The 21,617-nt window shown below is 32.7% G+C and overlaps 2 protein-coding genes across 2 annotated transcripts; both read right to left on the bottom strand.

Moving 5' to 3' along the window:
• Window positions 1-151: 151 nt before the first annotated feature.
• On the bottom strand, window positions 152-10,269 carry HELRODRAFT_74885 (hypothetical protein; the record flags this gene model as incomplete). Its single annotated transcript, XM_009015222.1, has 7 exons — window positions 152-244; window positions 4,940-5,063; window positions 6,849-6,925; window positions 7,492-7,595; window positions 8,106-8,228; window positions 9,565-9,689; window positions 10,073-10,269. The coding sequence occupies 7 exons, from the start codon at window positions 10,267-10,269 to the stop codon at window positions 152-154; spliced, it is 843 nt and encodes a 280-aa protein (XP_009013470.1).
• Window positions 10,270-13,120: 2,851 nt separating this feature from the next.
• Window positions 13,121-18,752, bottom strand: HELRODRAFT_110109 (hypothetical protein). Its single transcript, XM_009015221.1, has 9 exons — window positions 18,621-18,752; window positions 18,295-18,448; window positions 17,733-17,819; window positions 17,156-17,259; window positions 15,486-15,577; window positions 14,910-15,196; window positions 14,437-14,629; window positions 13,591-13,703; window positions 13,121-13,412 (listed from the first exon to the last, which is right to left on the bottom strand). Exons 2-9 carry the CDS (start codon window positions 18,443-18,445, stop codon window positions 13,402-13,404), a joined length of 1,038 nt encoding a protein of 345 aa, XP_009013469.1. The 5' UTR covers window positions 18,446-18,448; window positions 18,621-18,752; the 3' UTR covers window positions 13,121-13,401.
• Window positions 18,753-21,617: the final 2,865 nt, after the last annotated feature.

The raw sequence follows: 21,617 nt of genomic DNA, 5'->3' as shown, positions 1-21,617 counted from the left end.
TGTCGTTGTTGATATTGTTGTTGTTTTTGATGTTGTTTTTGATGTTGTTAATGTCGTTGTTGGTGTTGTTGTTGATGTTGTTGTTGCTGTTGTTGTTGCTGTTGTTGTTATTGTTGCTATTGATGTTGTTGATGTTGTAGACGGTAGTTGATCACTTAGCATTCCAGCCTCCGTCCATAACAAAGTTGGACCCGGTTATTTGAGTGCCGGCATCACTGCATAGGAACACACACATCTCTGCTAGCTATTTTGGTGATGGTGTGATGATGATATGATGATGACGATTTTGATGGTGAGAATGATTGATGGTGATGACTGATGATGATGACGATAACAATTATGATGATGCTAATGATGAAAAACAGGTGAATTATGGGAATTTTCGGCAATAATTATAAAAAATATTGTAAAATGTGGATAAAAAAAATCAAATTGTAAAATCAAGATGAACTCCATGAGTCGATGGATCTGTAAGAGAGAGAGACATTGAATGATGACGATGACAGTGAGTAGCATTAATCATCACGAGTTTAAATAAGCAGCAGGAGCACAACCTCTAAATGAAGATTAATTGCAAAGCAAACACAAAATCACTCGTTAAAAACGTTGAAACGTGATTTTTTTATTTATCAACATATCAGACACGTGTGTGGGTTTATGTGTGTGTGTGAGTGTTTGTTACAAGTGTGTGTGTGTGTGACAAGTGAGTGTAACGGATATGTGTCTACAGTGCGATATGTTCATTTTAGTAAAAAGACATCGTCATCAGCTAAGGGTATTTTCATATACATACATAACCCATTACACATACACACACACAACACAGAGAGAGAGAGAGAGAGAGAGAGAGAGAAAGACACGCACACACACACACACATATATATACACAACACTCATAACACACATACACAGAGCAACAGACAGATCAACAGTCCGATAAACACGTCATGCAAGCTTCCATGTCACAGCCCTCAAATGACGGCTCAACCAACTCGTTCATGTATTCTAATCACCTGACACACTTGCCAACATTTTCATTATAACAAGGAGAGCAATTTTTTGAATGAAAAAACAAAAAAGCTTCACAAAGTTGCAATTTACAGGACAAAATTTCAAAAAAGAGAAGAAAAATAAAAAATTGCAACTCAGATTGACGAAAACGTCAATTAGGAGGGAAAATTAATGGCGCCCCGTCTCATGACTCGTTAAAGAGTTGGAAAGATCACATGGGTGATCAAACAAAATATTTTTAGATTAACGATTTTTTTTTTGAAAATTTTTAGCCTAAATTTTGCAACGAAAAATATTTTCACTCGTTATTATTATTTATGGCCAAATTTTTGTAGTGTTTTAGTAACCGACTAAAATTTTCTGGGTACAAATATATCGTCATTAAAAAATCTCAACTTTAAAAAAACAGCGCAAGAAGTAAAATTTCTAATCAATTCCTCAAATATTTTCATACATTATTATTAAATAATAATCAATCATTGTCTAACCATTTAATAGTTTCCTAATTTTTTTAATACCCGTCCATTTAAACATTTTCTGGTACTAAGCATTGAAACAAATAAAAATAAAAATTTCATTTTGTTCAACTACAAGCAACAACTAATAACTTAGAAACTTCTACAGAAAAGCAATGTTGAACTTTTGATACAACAGAATGTTTGCAGAAAAATTCATTCACAATTCGTAAGACATCAACCGTTGAATTTGTTAATATAACTTGTCACTAATTTTACGCCAGCAATAACTTCAATTCAACGTTTTCAATATCTCGCGTGTTGCATTACTCGCAACATAAAAACATTAAAACCTGACAATTAATCGGATGTATAGTAATATAAAAATAATGAAAACATTACAAGATGACTGCGATAATTTCATATCTCATTGTTATTAATTTTCAATGGTTGAATTTTACTTAAGTTCAAAATTGCATTCGTATATTCGAGAGCCAACGGCGAAATAATGTTTCTGGAGTGTGTGATAATTAAAAACAGAGAAGCCTTATAGAGGGAGCCACAAAAATCGGTCAGGAAATAAAAAGTGTCCTTTTAAGAAGAATGATAAAGCATGAACTTTGAATGGCTTCACGATTTTCAACATCGGAAACAAATCAACAACATGATACAATGAAAGTCTTGAAGAGTGATATTCTAAAAAACTGATAATGAAGAGTAACGGACAGTATTGATAACAATAAATGCAAATCACATGGACAAAGGCCTGCGTTTTACAAATTCTCTATATAAACCGCAACAAGTGTTGAAGATAATTGATAAATCCAATGGAGAATGAATTGGAAATCTGTATATTATTCTAACTTTAATAAAATAAATAATGATGACAATAATTTGGTTAGAAACGTTGAGAAATGTAATAAAAAACTATCCAACGCTAAAAATTCGGTAGATTTCATAAATTACTGCATTAATTTTTGTCTTTTGATATATATATATATATATATATATATATGCGTGTAGGTGTGTGCGTATGCGTATGTGTGTGTATACGTAATGTTTAAAAACATTTACACACATATATATATATTATATTTCCCTGCACATATATAAACATACGTATATATTATATAACCCCATTCCTGCACTACTACTTATTGGGGGGCAGTTGATTTTAATATTGTTAAAATATTTATGGAACGTTCGCCACTGGGATCTCGCTGGATTGATTGCATTTCCTTCCCTGTTAACAAATCGGTCAATGCAACTGCTCCGAAAAGTTTTATCTTCCAAGTTTATGTTGCAGGTTGTACGGTGTCTGCAGCTTATGGTTGTTTTGGTTTTATATTACGGTTATATATGTCTATAAATGTTATATGTGGTTATTATGATTATACAAGGTTATGGTTATATATATATGTAAAATTATGACTTTCAATAAAATCAAATTATACAAAAAGAAAAAAGGTTTAACTGTGGTTATATAAGTTTATATAAGTTACTTATGGTTATTATGGGTACAACTGGTTAAAAACGATTATTATGGTTTCAAATGGTTATTTTCTTTAATTTAGAATATTTTTTGTGGTCACTACCTGCTTTCATGTACACATTGGTTCTAAAACAAAGCAAAACTTGAATATGCCTGCATTTATCAGAAGCGTAGGCATGGGGAGAGCTTTGCGGTTGAAACTCCCCCCTTCCAATGAACAACCTGGCTTGGTTACGGCAAAAATAAACGAAATCTCTATATGAATTTATAAAAATTGAACTAAAGGCATTTTCATCAGCCTAAATTAGTAGCAAAATTTTTAAAAAATTGATTGATGTGCAGAAAAAAATGGTCGCCGAGTTTTTTCAAACAAGTTTAAGCTCATCATTAGAAAATTTCTAGATATGCGACTAGCAAATTTTGTTGTTCTTATTATTATTATTTATAAAGTGTTTATTTGTTCTATTTATTTTTGCGATTTTGTAATTAAACGGAGATTAAATCCTAAAAATAAAGTCTTATTTATTTCAAGACAGATTTGCATTTGCATCTCTAAGAATAACTCTCGAAATAAAAACTTGCGATTTGCGAAGCCCAACACGAACATTAATTATTCAAACCAGTTTTATTGGTTTTTTCTTTTAACTTTTACTTATTTCTTCAAATTTTTGCCAGATAATAAGCGATAGATGGGGGGACGAATTTTGCGAAGAAAATGTTTGCCAGCCGTTGGTTATTGCTTCCATAAGATTGAGTTATATTACACTGTTTGAGAAAGAAATCTTTTTAGAAGTTATTTAAAAAACACGTTTTTAAATCTATATGGAAATCAAGAATATTAAATTATTTTGCTCAAAAATCAGATTTCCAACAATTTTAAATTCATCTCTATAAAACAAAACAATAAATAACAAGGATAAAAAAGAAATAGGAAATGTTTAACCTAATTAGCAAATATGATAAAGACTTGGATCGTGAGCGCGAATGAAATGCGCAGAAAAGAAGAAAGATGCAAATGAGGCTCATTATCTTCTAGTGTCACTTTCAAATTTGCTGTTTTTTTTTGCAATCGGAATGATCAGGCAGACTCTGTGTACAGACTCATTCGCGCTAGTCAAATTTTTAAATGGTATGGAATATGAAAATATTCAGCTGTCAATAATTTAAGCACATGATTCAATCAAGACGTAAAGTCGAATGGCTGTTTCAATGATGGTCATTTACGAAGGCGCCATTGATTGAAAACGTTAAAGAGCTAACAAATCTACAGCAACGCTGAATAAATTTTGCTAGATTCACAAAATAATGCGATTTAAACTGTTCACGAAATATACCCATCGATCAGAGCCATTAAAATACAACAAATAAAATGTGTTAATCGTTCCTAACGCAGATTTTACAAACGCAGTGTCATTCATTTTTTAATTTGTTCCCATTTAACATCTGGGTTGGGTCAAGACGTTTTGACACTTGCACTGCGGACCTGACCTACATGAGCAACCTTCATTTGTCGAATGTTCGTCTGCGCAATCTTCGCAAGCATAGCACCGGGCAGTGCGGTGTGGTTTTGAGTTTCAAACTCGCCGACTTTTAAATAAAGTCGGCGAGTGATGAAAATAAAAACAACAGCAACACGGAACACAACAGTTGCATGTATCGTTTGCGTTGACCAGCCACCACCAACGATATGCTAGCACGCAACACGTGACGCAAACAAACAACACAAATAATAAACAATGCAAACAAACAACACAAACAACACAAACAAACTAGCAACACAAACAACGAACAATACAAATAACAAACAACGCTTACAAGCAACACAAACAAACCAAATAATAAACAGGAAAATAAAACAAGTGCAACACAAATACAACGACCAAACATAACACTCACATCCGGGATATATACATAGAACAAAACACACACACGCACACACACACACACGCACACACACACGCACACACATACACAAACACACCTGTTCAACTTTAACTGCCTCCTTCGATGGATGGAAAGAAGAAAGGAACTGTTTCTGTTTGTGGTTTAAAAAGATTAAATTATTATCGCTGGAAAGACATTTGCCATCATAATCATCATCATTACTATTATCATCATCATCATCTTTTTCTTCATTGTCGTCATCACCATCATCATCATAATCATCATTCTCATCGTTATCATTAATATAATCACCACAACGAACAAACACATCGACATAATCATCATCATCGATGATGTCATAGCAGAGTTCATCACATTAAAATTGATCACCATAATTTTTTTTATTTTTGATTTCCATAAATTCTTCAAACCCCATCATCACCATCATCCTCTCCATTGCCGTCACCACCATCGTCGTCGTCCTCATCGCCATCCTTAACATCATCACCATCACCATTTTGAACTCGACCACTTCATTATTAACCCTTTTTTAGCGATCAGTCAATCAGTACCTGCCATCAGCGCGTGTTTATTTAACCTATCTGTCAATCATCTAGTCATCAATACCCATTTCAATCGTTCACTCATTCATCATTCATTCCATGTCACTTATTCACTCTTTTATTATTTCCTCAATCTGTAAACTTCACTAAAAATCTATAAAATCCTATGATAAGCATTTATTTGTAACTGCATTTATTTGTTATTTTTTGAAAAAAACGTTGAAATATTGATTAGATCATAAAAGTTTTTAACAACCAAACATAAAAGTGAACATAAAACTCAAGGAAATCATGAGGCAAACAGATTATAAACCAACCAACCATCCAACCAACTAACTAACCAGACAATCAACCTGTCAACCATCCAATCAACCAGCCAACTAGCCAACCACTCAACTAGCCAACCAGTCAACTAGCCAACCAAACAACTAACCAATAAATAAACCAACCAACAAGTCAACAACAAATTAATCAATTCAATCAGCCAATCAATCAATCATCCAGCCAACAAAACATTCACTCAAACAACCAACAACCAACTTTTGCTTCATCGTAAGTTATCTTTTCCCTGTCTGCCAAAGCCTGAACTTGCATTTTCAAAACTATAAAGAGGAAAGAAAGCACTTTTCACTGAAATTACTAATTTTGATAATTTCGATGATTCAACTATATCCGTATATTTCATAACATATCAACACATAGCTATCTAGATATTGTACATTAATTAAGAAATTAGTCACTAAGAAATACTTTTACGAGCATTTTGCTACAAATTAAAAGCATAAGTGGAAAAAATATACCGAATTAATATAAAATATCACGTTAAAGGTCAAAACAGACACATCAAACGAATTTCCTCTTAAACATGCTTGCGTGTGTGTGCGTGTGTGATATCAGTGATAAATGATAAATGTGTGATAAATGTGTAATTCGGTTTGCTCTATATCATTGTGATTCATTATTTTAATTATTTACGGATGGAATATTTATGGCACGGACTTCAGTACATTATGACTATAAATTATCAGTCTTATATGCTGATTATTTCCCTTACAAAATATATTTTCAACAAAATTGATTCAGACGTAGCAATAAATTTGTGAGTAGTCATCTGGTTCTAGCCAACAATTATTTTCATTATATGAACCTTACTTTATTTTCTGCTGATTTCAAATTTTGTTTTTGCTGTCTGTACAGTTAACAGATAAAAAAAACAAGAGATAAAAATTAACAGATCACAATTTTTTAATTCCATTCCATTCAATCCGAAGGTTGGTTATACATGACTACTTTAATTTTTATAAACATCGTAGAAGATTCCATCAGTTTATTAAACTTCTAATTAATATTAAACACATACAATGGAGCATAAAATTAGTATTTTGTATCTTAATGATCTAATGTTGCTATAGAAGGCAATACTGAAACAATGAAAATGATTACAAACTTGGCGTTTCAACATAGCCTGGCGAGATGGCATTACACGTCACCCCACTGCCGGCTGTTTCTAGGGCAATTACCTGGCGAACGAAAAATAATATTAAGTCACCTGGCGAATGAAAGTTAATTATTTAGCAAATGAAAATTGAAATTTAGGACAGATGGGACAAATGTTGATTTGGCAGATGAGATAATGTAATAGAAGCTTGCAGCTGGAAAGAAAACTGTAAAGTTTAAACCTATTGAACAGGGACGGATCTAGACAACTTTGACAGGGGGACAAAATTTTGTAAATGTTTAAATTTTAACAGGAGGGAGGCTAACATTTTTACGGGTGGCCAAGATTTTTGGTAGTGTGTCTGATGAGACGACCTTTTTGTGGTTGATTTTATATATAAAACGGTTCTTTTTCTTTATTTTCTTAAAAATTGCTCAAAATAGTGCTCACAAATATCAGAGTCAGAGTGCATAGCATGAAATGTTTGCTATTAATTAACACAAGCGTCAAAATTGTTCACCACACGTAAATCATGTTGTACCTACTCGGTACATCAGATGTACACATAAAATTAGATGAACACGCTAACAACATACGAACAGAAACACATTATTAACACGTTGACAACACAAAAAAATATAATTCAACCTTTGTCAGCCCGGCCAGGCCGTGTTTGGCCGAGCAGTAAGCTGCTTTGAAGGGCGAGGCTTTCAAACTGTGGACAGATGCAATGTTTACAATGCGTCCCCATCCTTGATGTGTTTAGGTGTTCAGTGATATTTGAGGTCATCATCATCATCATTGTTATATTTCATCATTGTCGTCATCATCATAATTATCATTGATCATCAATGATAATTATTGTTATCATAACCTTCATTGTCATAATGTTCATTGTTTGTCATCATCATCATCGTTATTTTTAAAAAGGTCACAGACAACATCTTTAGCATGATCATCGTCATCATTGCAAACGTCTATAATGATCATCGTCAATCACCCTTTTCAACATCATCAGTCTAATCTTTTCATTTTATAAAACTATTACCGTCATTATCACATTAAAATTTCCATTTAATACGAATAATGAAATTTGAACAAATTCTTATTAACCCAACCTGAACAAATAAAACATATATTATCACATCAGCAAAAACAACTTTACTTTCTGCAACAAACAAACAAACAAACAACAACAACAATACCGCCAACCAAAACATCATCAACAACTAATTACCATATAAAGTCGAATGAGTGATTACCTTTTTCCAACATCTTTGGCAGAAGAGATCGCGAGAGAAGGAAGGGTGCCGTCAACAGGACAGCTATCAAATCGTTCCATTTCTCTACTGGAAATTCCTGGACTTTCGAAACGTGCTGAAAACCTGGAGGAGTTTATTAATAAAGTTTTTACCAGAAATTATTTTATGACTGCCATTACTACCACTCTTACTAAAATGACTATTGCTGCTGCTGCTGCTACTGCTTCTACTACAACTACTAATACTAATCTAATACTACTTCTACTACCACTACCATGAATATTAATACTACTTACTAGTACTATTACTAATAGTATAGTATTAATATTATTAATAACAACAACAATAATAATAATAATAATAATGTCATTTTATATAGCGCCGTGGCATACGACTGAGACGCATTATCATTATTATTACAACAATACACACGTGGATCAACGCATCACACACTTTTGCATGTGTTAGGTGGAGATATTTTGCATTCGAACCCGGACACTGCGTCAACAATGCCAGGCACCTTAACCATTACATCATCGCGCCACTAGATATTATTATATTATTGCATATTATATTATATTATTACAATATCATTATTATTATGATAATAATAATAACATTATTATTATCAAATACAGCAGTATTTTGTTGTTGTTTTACACGGCAGTGGTTATTAGTAGAGTTAAAAATATTGTCTGTTGTCTTTTTTTAAGGTCTATGTGAAAATGATTGTAGTGTAAAAAATGTTCACCGTAATGTATCTGCTATTTGTACGAGCATCTTAAATTTATGGACGATGACGAAGACATATATTAACGCCCGTCCCTAGCAAGAAGTAGTTGCATTCATAGAAACAATTATTAAAATGCCGAGTATAAATAAATACAAGAATGTTGGCGACAAAAAATAACAACGAAAGAACACAACATTTAAATTAACAGGAAATATCCACAAAGGGTGTACGATAAATAATATTAAGTCATAACTAAATAAACATCAACTACAAATTAAACAACTGCATGCAACTACAACAAATCACATTGAACCACATTTGAGAACGACTGGTCATATTTCAGACCAGATCATCAACAACCAAACAACCAACTCATTCAGCAACTGGACACAACGGCCAACCGGCAGCGACAATTCTTAAAAGTCAAAAGAAACTTAATTAATTTAGATGTTGTATTTTTTCGTTATTATTTTATCTACGCAAACATTCTTGTATCTATACTCGGCGTCTTACAAACTGGTTTTATGATAAATAACTAATTTTTGTACTAAATATGCTCCGTGTAATAATGGACACGCTGCTGCAAACTATGCAAAATTTAATCAACAATAGATAGATAAATAAATAAACATATAAATATAAATATATAAATATAAATAAATATTTGGGGTGGGACTTTACTGCATGTTCTTCGCCATCGTCGAAAAAAACGACTAGCGAGCCAACCTGCATTGTTGACGAGAACATCGACTCCATTCGGATGCAGTCCTGCAATCTCCTGCAACATCTTTTCTACTTCATCCTGCTTGGTCAGATCCGTCGGAAAGTGGTGACACTTGACGTTGTATTTTCTTATCAGGTGGAAATAAAAATGGTTTAAAAATTATGAATGACAGTTGCTAATAATAATTGGAAAGTTAATGTATGAGTTGTGTTTTTTTAGGTGTCGCTGCGTTATACAGTAGCGAAGAAACAGCGTATTCCGCAAGCAAAAGTGGTTAACCATTACATGCAGCAATCAATAATATTCGTGCATGCATAAATCACAATTGAACAGGAGCGCGTACGTTTAAGTATGTACAATTCTTAACATTTAAATATCGCGTAGGTAACTCACAACTGAAACCTATTATGTGTACGATGTAGAAATCGAGGATGCAGTATGTTAACGCAACATAAAAGTTTAGTTTAAAATTGTAGAACATTTTCAAAAATAAAATGTTATAATACTCACCTCTCAAAATCTAATTTAATTTGGTCAATGGTCGCCTGATCCCCAAACCCATGAATGACAAGGTCACTGCCTCTCAGTGCCAGACTTTTCGCCATGCTTAGACCAATTCCGCTGGTTGATCCAGTCACCATGGCAACTTTTCCTCTCAGAACTGGTGAGGATTGGTTTGGGTTATGATTGTTTACAATACATTTCATTGAACCAGTCTATCTTACCGTTCAGCTGGTAAGAAAAATCAATTATTTTTAATTGTGTTTGTTGAATTGAAAGTTTACTTTAACAATTTCCTTCTGACATTATAAACGGTAATAAACATTTAAAAAAATTCAATAAAATGATTTTCATTAACATGAAATTATTGTCATTGTCATTAACGCATGCGTTAACGTATTTGTTCAAAATTTATTTCGTAATTTGATCATCATCTAATTTATTAGCTAAAAATAATAGTTTAAACCACCATCATCATTATCAATAACTTCTTCGTTCTATTCATCATCGTCATCACTATCTCTGTCATCCGTCGTCATCAACCTCATTGTCATCCCCATCTTCATCATCCCTACTCACACTTATCAGTGGACGCTCCTTGGCAGAGGTTGCCATCAGACGCGTGTCTTGAAAGCTGTTCGTTCAAAAAGATTTAATTATTATTGTTATTCAATGTGGTGAAGTTTTAAAAATATTCTCAATCGGTAAAGTTTCTAGTTAACAACTGAACGCAAAAAAAATCTACGATCCTTTTCTGCCCTTGCAACACATGTTAATTAATAATAATAATTTAAATTTTAAAAATCAATATAGTCCACCGATCTACCTCGTTCTCTGACTGCATGCCAATTCAATTTACAATTTGAAATACTAAAAAAGGTTAATACATCAAAACTTTTTTAACGATAACGCCGCAAAACACGAGCAAATGATTTGAAAAACTAAAATAAGGCAATCAGGCAGGCAAGCAGGCGAGGGCAAGGAGCAAGGTCCACAAAATAACACGCATTCATAAATAAACACTTCGAGCTTGAAAGTTTATGCTCCATAAAAATATATTTGAGAGATCATTCAAATAAGAAGTGTCGTTATGTTAGTGTTAGTGTCTTGGAATAGACAAATGGCGGCAGCTGTCGTGAAAACGCGAAAAGCAGTGGTAGTAGAAGTGGCAGCCACAGGTCGTCGAAGAAAGATGTTAAGGTGGCTAACACAGTCATTTATTAAAACTTTTTATGGAAAAAAGGTTGAAATGTAAATAATCAGTCGATAACATAGATTAGTTATATATTTAAATATAAATTATAAAACGAATAAATAAGAAAAATGAATGCAGACCCGTCTCATGAAGTTGTTCATGTTGGATCTCAAGAAAACCACTGACGACGTTGAAGTTACGAGGAGTTTGAAAGTCATCGAAAATGTTTTAATTTGACCAACAAATCTTTTAAACTCGTTCGTTAATTAGAGTTAAATTATTCAATGTTATACTGGCTGGTGCTCAACCTTGTTTACATTAACAGCTATCGAGCTAAGCAAACATATGTTTTAGATGAGATTTTCTATGCAATAATGCGTACCTTCAATATATGTTATATACTTAACGCTCTGGCATGCTTATCGTTTAAAAGTATTACGAATCATATATTAAACAGCTATAAATCTGTGCAGGCTGTATAGCTCGCATTACACTTGAGCTAAATAACTGTATATAAAACTCAGAAGATCACGGGCATGACCTTCAATTAAAACCATTATTTTAACACTCGCAGGGCAATGACATTTAAAATTAACTCCAAATTTGTTTAATTGAACATATAATCTGTTGAAATTTGGCTTTGGAATGAATATAATCTTAAGCTTTGTATGTTAAAAACGCGACTTCGTTCGACAGCGACCCAACACATTAACACGCTCAATTCACGTGCTTCTTATAATAATTTATTTGCGCATTATTATTTTTTTTACAATTTTCACAGCTGTTTCTCGCAACGTTGAAATGAAGCGAGGCATTCAACAATTAGTATTTTCTTTTTCTACATTGACAAAGTTACTTACCGTTAAATATTTGTCTAAAAAATTGTTTTAGAAAGAAATTTGTAATAAAATATTATAGAAACAAAAAGTACAAGGACAGAAGAGCAACTGAATAAAATTAAGTTTATTTCGTTTTAGATCGATGTTGAAACTTGTTGAGGAGTTGAGATTTCAAAAATAATCGAAAGAGATCGTCCACTTGAGTAGGTCAAGAAAAAATAAATTCTGTTTTAAACAGTTCAAGGAGGTTATTGATATTTTTAAGAGAAACTTTGCCCCCTAAACTTCGAAGGCGAACTTTGTAAAGCAAAATGATCTAGTTAAATTGTTACAGCAATAACACTGCAAGATAAAAATGTTATATTAAGAAGAATAATGTTTCATTTTGTTTTTTCCACCTATCGCTGATATGAAATAAATTCTAAATCAAGTTATACAACAGCCATCATTTGAATTAATTTATCATGAGAATTATCACCAGCATAGCATTTATAATGTGAGACAGAAATCAAGGACAATTCCTATGACTAAAAAAAATGTATAATAGATGGCGAATGTTTAAAATTCAGAATGTATTTTTATGTCTGGCAAGCAGGTCTCTTGAAATCTCTCCCATTCATCGTTGTCTGAAGTATGTAAAATAAATAACGTCCAAAAATAACGAACACGTGAAACTTAATAAACTACTAATTATTGACACTAACATACCAATTTTATTTTACCCAAAGTTAACAGGTCATTATAAGATATTTCATTATACATTTTCGTAGAAATAGTGTTTGGAGCACTCAATCATTTTGTTAGGAACGCCATGTCCCCCATATGGCTTCCAACTAACACTGTGTAGTGGTATACTTATATTTTTTGGTGGTAAAGATAACCTGAACACGAAACTTACGGCAGACACTTTTATATCTCATAAAATTCCTTGAATTTTTTGTCGGAGAAAAATTTCCAATACCTAAACAAAGGCCACAGCAAAACCCAGGTTTGATTGCAAAATGTTGCAAATTGCAAAAACTATTGGTAATTCAATTAAAGTTATTTTATTCATCAACAGAAATATAACGTGATGTTAGAAGAATGTTTATTAGTTGAGTGTGTACTCGCTATTAGCAAACTTCACTAAATTGGATGAGTTGGGTCTTGTTTTGAATGCTCAATGGCAAAATATTAAAATCAAATTTGAAATTGAAACATTGAAAAAAAATTATTAAATTTTTAAAATAACACATCTGAAATGTTCATCATTATAATTAAAAATAAAAAGCAGTTGCTTGGTTAATTCTTTCCTTTTTAAACCTTTAGGAAATAACTGTGAGGTGGGTTAAAGTGTTGTGATTTAATTTTTAAAATTTAATTTTTGTTTTTAATGAAACACGACAAACTTAGCGTCCGATTTCATATTTGATTTAAAGTTACTAACTACTCGTTCACTAATTGATTTTGATGATATTGAAGCATAGAAATTTTCAGCACACATCAAACCTCACCTCCACTGTTCTGATAAATCCAGCCCAAATATTTTGTTACTCTGGTATATATTCCAGGTCTTTTCGGTTTTGCACAACCAGCTCCCCAGCTTGTTATGCCTTGCAGGTACCACCTTAAAAATTATTACTTCTAGTTCAATTCACAGATAATACATTTAACACAGCGGAAGAATATTGGTAGACATGGAGTTCATTTCAAGGACAGTCAAAAAATATTGTATGGACTGAGTGTTCAAATGTGAAAATCTGAGGCTGTTCATAAAGAATGTCAAAGCATATTTTGCCTTTTTTTGGCTCCCTTCCCTTCCGGCTGCAAAATTTCAAACCCTTCATGTAAAGAAGGCCCCATTTGTTTGACCCCCCCTCTCTTTAAGTTACTTCTTAGCTGCAAACACTTTGAACTGTTTCATGCATGCTATCGATATCAGGAATAATGATTGGTAAATGAAAATCAACTGCCTTCATTAGTGTTAAAGATAAATCTAAATGAACACTTACCTAACTTTAGGAATAAATTGAAAAATGCAATAAGTTAAGCATCAAAGGAGCAAATTATTTTGATGCCTACTGAACATACTTAAAAATTTATAAACTTTTATTGACAAAAAATTGTCAAGAAAATTTTTATTAATTCATGATGTAAATTGAAAAAGTTTAAAACGAGATGCTCATAAGCCTTCATTTTCTGTCCCTTGTCCGAAATTGTCAAAAATTTGTTGACACTTGACACTTTTTAAAGCGTGACATCCTTTGTGGACAGCCCATGAGTCGCAAGAAGAGAAAACATTGGAGCAAATTACGTTAATAAAATCTACATGAAGAAATTAATTTTTAATGAAAATTTACCTCTTATTGATATTATTGTAGCAAGCTAGAGGGCCTCCACTGTCTCCCTGGCAGGCGTCCTTCCCTCCCTCATCGTACCCTGCACACAACATGGTCGCGATAATCTGACTACCGTAATATTCTCTCTGCGAACAGAAAGTGTAGCTGACGATAGGCAGGCGCACTTGGTTGAGCACGGTTTCATCACCGGTTTCTTCAGAAATTGTTTCAGTGTTTTTAGTCTTCTATTATTAATAAGATGTTCATTTTATAGATTTGTAGATTTCAACAGTAAAAATGGTTAACCTACTTTAGGAAACTTCTCTAATTAGTTAATACTGGTAATCAAATTATATAAAATAGTTAAAAAATTATCACTTTAGTTATTATGTATCAACATTTTCTTTCGAAGTTAAGTATTTTAAAATTTTTGAGAATGTGAATTATTATTACACATATTTTTAAAAATAATGAAATTGAAAATGAGCTCCAACCGTTAGTGTCCCCCCATCCAGTGGCGAAACAGAGGCTGTTCACGGAGACATCTTCTCGAGGCAGACATATTGGGCTAACGCTGCTGTCGAAGGTGAGAGGCGTCTGCAGGAGCATGACGGCGATGTCGTACGGACTTGAAGCAGAGTTAGGGTTGTAGGACTGATGGTATATGACTTTCTGGATGGCTGGCGATTGAGTTTTTCCGTCTAAGTTGGTTTTCTGATCGTGATCGCCTACTACAACTTTGAGGCTTCGAAAGTCGTGTGGTTTGTGCTTTTCGTCAAAACTGCCGAATAGGAGATGTTAATTAGTTGTTAGAACGTTCACATTGCATGCTGCTGACACGTTTATAACGCAGCCATTTTTGTCCAGTTTATCGATTTGACACATTCAGGACGGAATTGCAACAGTGAACCCGAGAAAAATAAAAATAACATCAAACAATTTACACAAATTTTTAAAAATGGACAACAACATTTTATAATAAGATCGGAACAAACAAACAAACTTAGCATGCAAAATCAGAACGAAAAAATGAATTGAACAGTAGAACAGTGGATAATAAGTTGACTAACAAGCAGTGAGCAGCCGTGGCGATCACGCTTGATGAGATTACTGAGCCACCGCATATGTGGTACTGCTTGCTACCGATCACTAACCTTATGCTGACCTGTTATCAGAGGAATTGTTATTTTTAACATTTTTCATAGTAAACCAGATTTTTGGCGGTTTAAATATATTTTTTGGAAATGGAAACTTTCTAGTGGCGCTACTTGTGTATATCAATCAGGTTAAAAAGGACACTGGCAAACAAACTTTAACAAACAAATTTTATATCTAGGGGCTATCCATGAAGAATGTCACTCTTTGAGGGCGGGGTATAAAAACATTTTTAACACTTCGTGACATGGCGAAAAAGGAGATGATAAAATCTTATATGACATACCATTTTGTTTCGATTTTTTTCAATGTAAACCCTTTTATCATACTTTTATCAAAAAAAAGGTAATAAGAAATTTGCTTCTTTGACGTACGTTTTAGCTTTATTCATGAATTAATATCTGCGTTGATCCAAATTCAAAGCTGTAAGAGAGGGGTAGGCAAACATTTTTCTCTGGGGCCGCATTAAGATCTATTTTATCTTTGAAGGGCCGCATATACTTAAAAAACAAATTTTTCTTGACCCGTATGAGAATTTTTTAAGATTTGTGGCTCATTTTTCTTTTTTTTGGTCATGATGTCTGACTGATGACATTTTTTTGTCGAACATTGCCTCGTGGGCCACATAAAATAGCGCGGGTCGTAGTTTGCCCACCCCTGCTGTAAGATGAAGTTGATTTGATTTTTTCGGTTGTTCAGGATATTGATAACTCGTTTTCTGCTGACGTCCGTTAAAAAGTCTCTTTTAAAATACTAAACTAACCTTATAAATTTCATTATTTTTTGGTTTTCATTGCTTTTTTTCATTGTTTCTTTAATACATATGGTTATTTTATAAGCTTTTCCTGTGTTGAGGTCAAAGATCAGTTGATGCCATTCCAGGACGACAATTATTGAGTGTGGCTGAAGCTACTATAATACAACCTGGTAGATCAAATAAAAAGATTGGCTGGCAAATACTTATCATTTTTTAAATTTTTTAAATGATCTGTAATAATTAGTCGTATTCCAGAAAGAATATTTTGTTCTAGAATTCAATCTGTCTTTTCTATACTAGGATAAAGAAGATGAACCACGTGAAAATGACAATGACAATAAATGCTCTTTATCAAAGAGGAAGAAAGACAGATGCAAAATACTGTCGAGGAAATTAGATTTAAATTGAAAAACATTAAATTTTGAAATTCAGCAAACTCCATTTCAACTGTTTTTACAAGAGATCCGCTTCCCCAAAAATTATTTAGAAGATTTTTTTGATGACATTTTCATCCAGCACATCAATGATCAATTCGTTTTATGTGGTAACCTTCAAGAAGAGTGGGGTTGGTCAAAAAATTGTGACATGGAGGGGTTTGAAAATTTGTGACATTTCATGTCAGCAGGCGGATGAGTCAAAGAAATACAAAAATGCGCGATATCTTTTATGGAAAGCCATTAACTAATTTTTGTAACACGACATTTATCTTATCAAGTAATAAGTGGCAGTAAGCATTACGGATATTAATTACTTAAAACATCATAATTCCAACGTCATTATTATCTATTCTTTATTTATTCTTTTATTATTCTTGATTTAAAAAATTAAAACCTGCCAAGGCCACGAGTGAGGCACAGCTTGGTATCCGTTGACAATCCTGGTTGATGGTTGAATGGCTGGCTTGCCACACATATCGTCTGAGGGCTCAGGGGCTGAATTTTGGTTAATGATGGTTGCAAATATTGACTGAATAGATGAATGAATGAATGATATGACGATCAGGTTGAAAAATTAAATCTTTGATTTTGCATTTGTGACAGTTCTTGTTATGATCAGATAATGAAATATATGCATTTTTAAACACTTCGAGCATTGTCACATACTGCCATCATTGATTTTTTTGAGTTTACTCTAAATTGAAACTTTGTTTAAAACAAAAGATCAATTTGTCATCTTAAAAAATCTCTTTTTAAATAAGACGTCAAAAGTTATTGTAATTTTACTGCTCTTAGTGTATCTATCATATAAATATTACAACAATTCAATGATTGCTATGCTCCGTAAGATGACAGCAGAGTCATTATTGTAAATTGCAGTGCTCAACAAAATGAAGCATGTATCCTATCTGCTCATCCAATGAGGTAACCATAACGATTGTGAATTGAAGTATGCATGCAATACTAACGCTTTGGATTAACGGATTCATATTGGATTGCAAACTTTCCGTCTCCCTTCGATTTATCGGTGATGAAGTAAACAAAGAGGAACCGACCTGTTAGTTTGTTGGAATATCAAATAGAATGAAATCAGTGCTGTTGTTCTAGAGGTTTTGTTGTTGTGATGTTGCCACCAATGATTTGGTTGGAGGTGATGTTCCAGGTTTTGAAACGAATGACTAATGTTGTTTTATAATTGAAAGTTGTTTTACATTATGATGGTATGTAATAATTATTATGACTCGAGTGATTTTTTTAAAAACTTGCTTCAAGAATGTTTTGAAGCACAGTAACTTCGATTTGAAACGACGCAAAAACAAATAAACAAATCTCTAATTTGGGGTTATGCACGATGTTTTGTTTTGATCAACAAACAGCATCACAGTCTTTGACAATGAAATTAATTCAAGTTGATAGGACAGATAAAAATTTCCCCAAAGAGTTCGCAAATGTTACATGTATGTGCTCATAAGTTTTAAACTTTTATTAAATGGAGGAGTGATCAATTAAAAAATGACAGCCTAAACTTACCAGTAGACTTCAGTGTTTCTACAGGCAGTGTCTTTCCACAAAATTTTCCAAGAGGGACTCCCTTTTCATTGACCACATCCCAAACGGACACGGAATCATATCCACAAAGCGGTGAGCTCTCGATGTCCATTACTTGAAATGTTAATTTCATCACCTAAATACAAAAAAATACAAATTATTTATACTATATATTATTTCTAAATTCAACATATGAGCTGGTATGTTTCACGAATACATTTTATTTACTTTCAATTTACATTATGAAAAAATATTTAATTTGCTCTCAATTAACTAATTGAAAAGTCCAAATTGTTATAAATTTCTACCTCGCCTGGTTGTGCCACAAACTTCCAAGCACATTTCAGCTGTGGCTCATAACGGCCTTTTGCGTATCCAGGCGAGTAGATGGTTCCTGACGAGCTGTCGCTTATTATCAGCGGGTTTGGACCACAAGGATCTTCATCTGGATTCAAATTTTAAATAAAATATGAACTGATTGATCGTTAAAATTATCAGTAGAGTGCAAAAATTTGTAACGGTTGGTTGAATTTTTTCAATTATACAACAATTTTTAAATTGAGTAAATAATTACGTACTTATTATTTTTGTTTGAGCACTTGCGACCTGAAATATTTGAAAAACATTTGAAAAAAATTTGTTTCATTCAAGAGAAATAATTTCAATATGTGAGAGACTTCTTGGTTATCATGCTTAACTTCAACATGCAACATTTAATCAAACTTTATTAGATTGAGATTTTACGCAAATAGCCTAGATTTGTAATGCAAAAAGTTCATATCATCGATAGAAATTAGTTATACAACAATTTTCGCTCTTCCTATTTGAAACTGTTTCGCCGTTAATTGAAAGCACCTCATATAAATTTTATTGTCTTATTAATAGCCGCTAGGTTTTAGGAAATTTTAAATGATGTCATTCATCGATTTCTAACTACTTCTCATATAAAATTTAATGAAGGGTAGAGCATAGTTTCTTGCAGAACTCACAATCTTATTTTCCTTTGCTGTCTTCAATCGTTTCATCATATTCTTCAATTCTACATGCATCTTAGCTAAATTGTTGTTGTCGTCATCATCGCCATCATTACCATGGTCACCATCATTACCACCATCGTCATCATGACCATCATCACTGTTTTCCGTTTCCTCCTCCTCGTTCTCTCCATCATTGGACTCGCCATCATCATCATCATCACCATCATCATTGTTTGTGTGTGGTTGTTGTTGTTGGTGGTGGTGGGTTTTGAAATATTCCAACAGTTTCAGAAGTGACGAGTCATCAATCTTCTTGCTTCTGGTGTTATTAAAATAATGGTGATGATGATAATGATGATGATGATGGTGAGGATGCTGATGATGTTCATGTTCACTTTGCAGTTAAAACAGTAGTAATGGTAACGTCAATGTTGAATGTATCTCATTACATTACATTATTTTGATAAGATAAAAGATGGCTAAATAAAAAATGATTACTATGAAGATGATGATACTTGTGTTATTGGTGATGATCATGATGATGATGGGAATGATGATAATGATAATAAATGATGATAATAATATTAACTGATGATAATTATAATAAATGGTGATGATAATAATTTAAGAAATTTAGCGATATTTTTGACAAAAATCTTGAAATAAAAAAATACGAAAAAAATTCCCAAAACTAAGATAGCAACTTACTCGGATGGTGAAGAAGGCGGCAATGAGATGATGATAAGCAAACAAACAAGGATGGAACTAGTTAAGTTTTTCATCATTAAGTTAATTGTTTACAAATAAATTTGTCTACAAATTTAAAAAAATGCTTGGCTTTAATTTCTTAAAAAATTTAATATAATTGATAAAAGAAGAGAGATTTTTATTTACACATACACACACACAACACAGAGAGAGAGGAGAGAGAGAGAGAGAGAGAGAGAGAGAGAGAGAGAGAAAGATAAAGAGATAGAGCGAGAGAGTTTAAATGGTGATGAATAGAAAGGTTTAATTGTAACGAAGCTTACAACTGTTTGTTATCTACAAACCGATTACTTTAAAGTATTCTTAATAATGTGACGCGAACTTCAATAGAATGGCTGACGAACGAATGCGTTGATAACAAATATTTTGGTCTGTTTGCAGGCTGACAATGCTTGCTACTCAAACAAACGAAGCTGTCATTTCTGCTGCACATAGAAATTAAGAAAATGGATGAATTTAAATCATCATTAAACGAATTGAATCACAATTATTTGAGTTCTTTACAGGAAGGTGTGCGAATTATCACTTTTACGTCTATTTGGATTAGAGATTTATTGGATTTTGGATTGATTTTGAATCTGATTGAAGATTTTGAAAGATATGGAATTAAAGTTGATGGCCTTTGTTACGCTAATTCTCATAAATCCCGTTTATTTCAGTTTGTGTGGGATGAGGAGTTTCAAAATTTTTAGTTGATGACCCTTTTTGCTAATTTGAGTTTACTTTTTTGTTATATTATCACAGGGAACCTTCAATATTTTCTTCTTTCCTGGTCTGGCAAAATGTGGATGCATTTAGGCATGCACCAGGATCCGCCACTGCATGTGTGCTTACTGTCAATGATTGGGTGATAGAAAAATCGTCTGATTTTGGTTTTGTTTTTTGTTTAGATACCACTTTTGTTGCTTTTTGTAAACCTTTTTTTGGAATGTTGTTTTGAATGTGAAAGCAACAAAAAATCAAACACCTTATTTGGTGATAGCTTGTGTCAAAGAATTAAATTAATAGCCCTAAATATGTATATACTTTAACGTACAACCTGAATATTCGTTGATACTATTAAGTATTAAATACTTTCCATCCCATGACTTCAAGTAGTTATTATCATGACCTTAAGTAATTATTATAACCACGAAGGAACTTATCTCAAGTACTGTTGCTCAACGTTATCTAAAAAAATAAATTTTTACTGTAAAATTTTTGCAGTGCACAAGATACTGATTGCGAAGCTGACTCTTTAACTGTTATTCAGGGTTGTGCTAATTATTTAAAAAAATTGTCTATTTTTTTTTCGAATGTGGTTAGTGGAAATGTGGGCGGTAAATAAAAGTAGCGGTAGTAACTTTTTAAGATTTTTAACTAGTCTAGCCCTCTATAACAGGAATTATGAATTGTTCAAATTTTCCATTTATGTAATCGACTGTATAAACGTCCGTTCAAACTGATGATCAAACATATTATTGTTTTTTTGCATAGTTGATAAAGTTGCGATAGTTTTTAATTTTTGTTTAGCTTGTTTGAAAGTGTCAATATTAATTTTAATTTATGAGAATTTTTGTT

This window comes from Helobdella robusta (assembly GCF_000326865.2).
Source record: "Helobdella robusta unplaced genomic scaffold HELROscaffold_15, whole genome shotgun sequence".
NCBI lineage: Eukaryota > Metazoa > Annelida > Clitellata > Rhynchobdellida > Glossiphoniidae > Helobdella > Helobdella robusta.
This window is presented reverse-complemented; position numbering and strand designations above follow the sequence as displayed.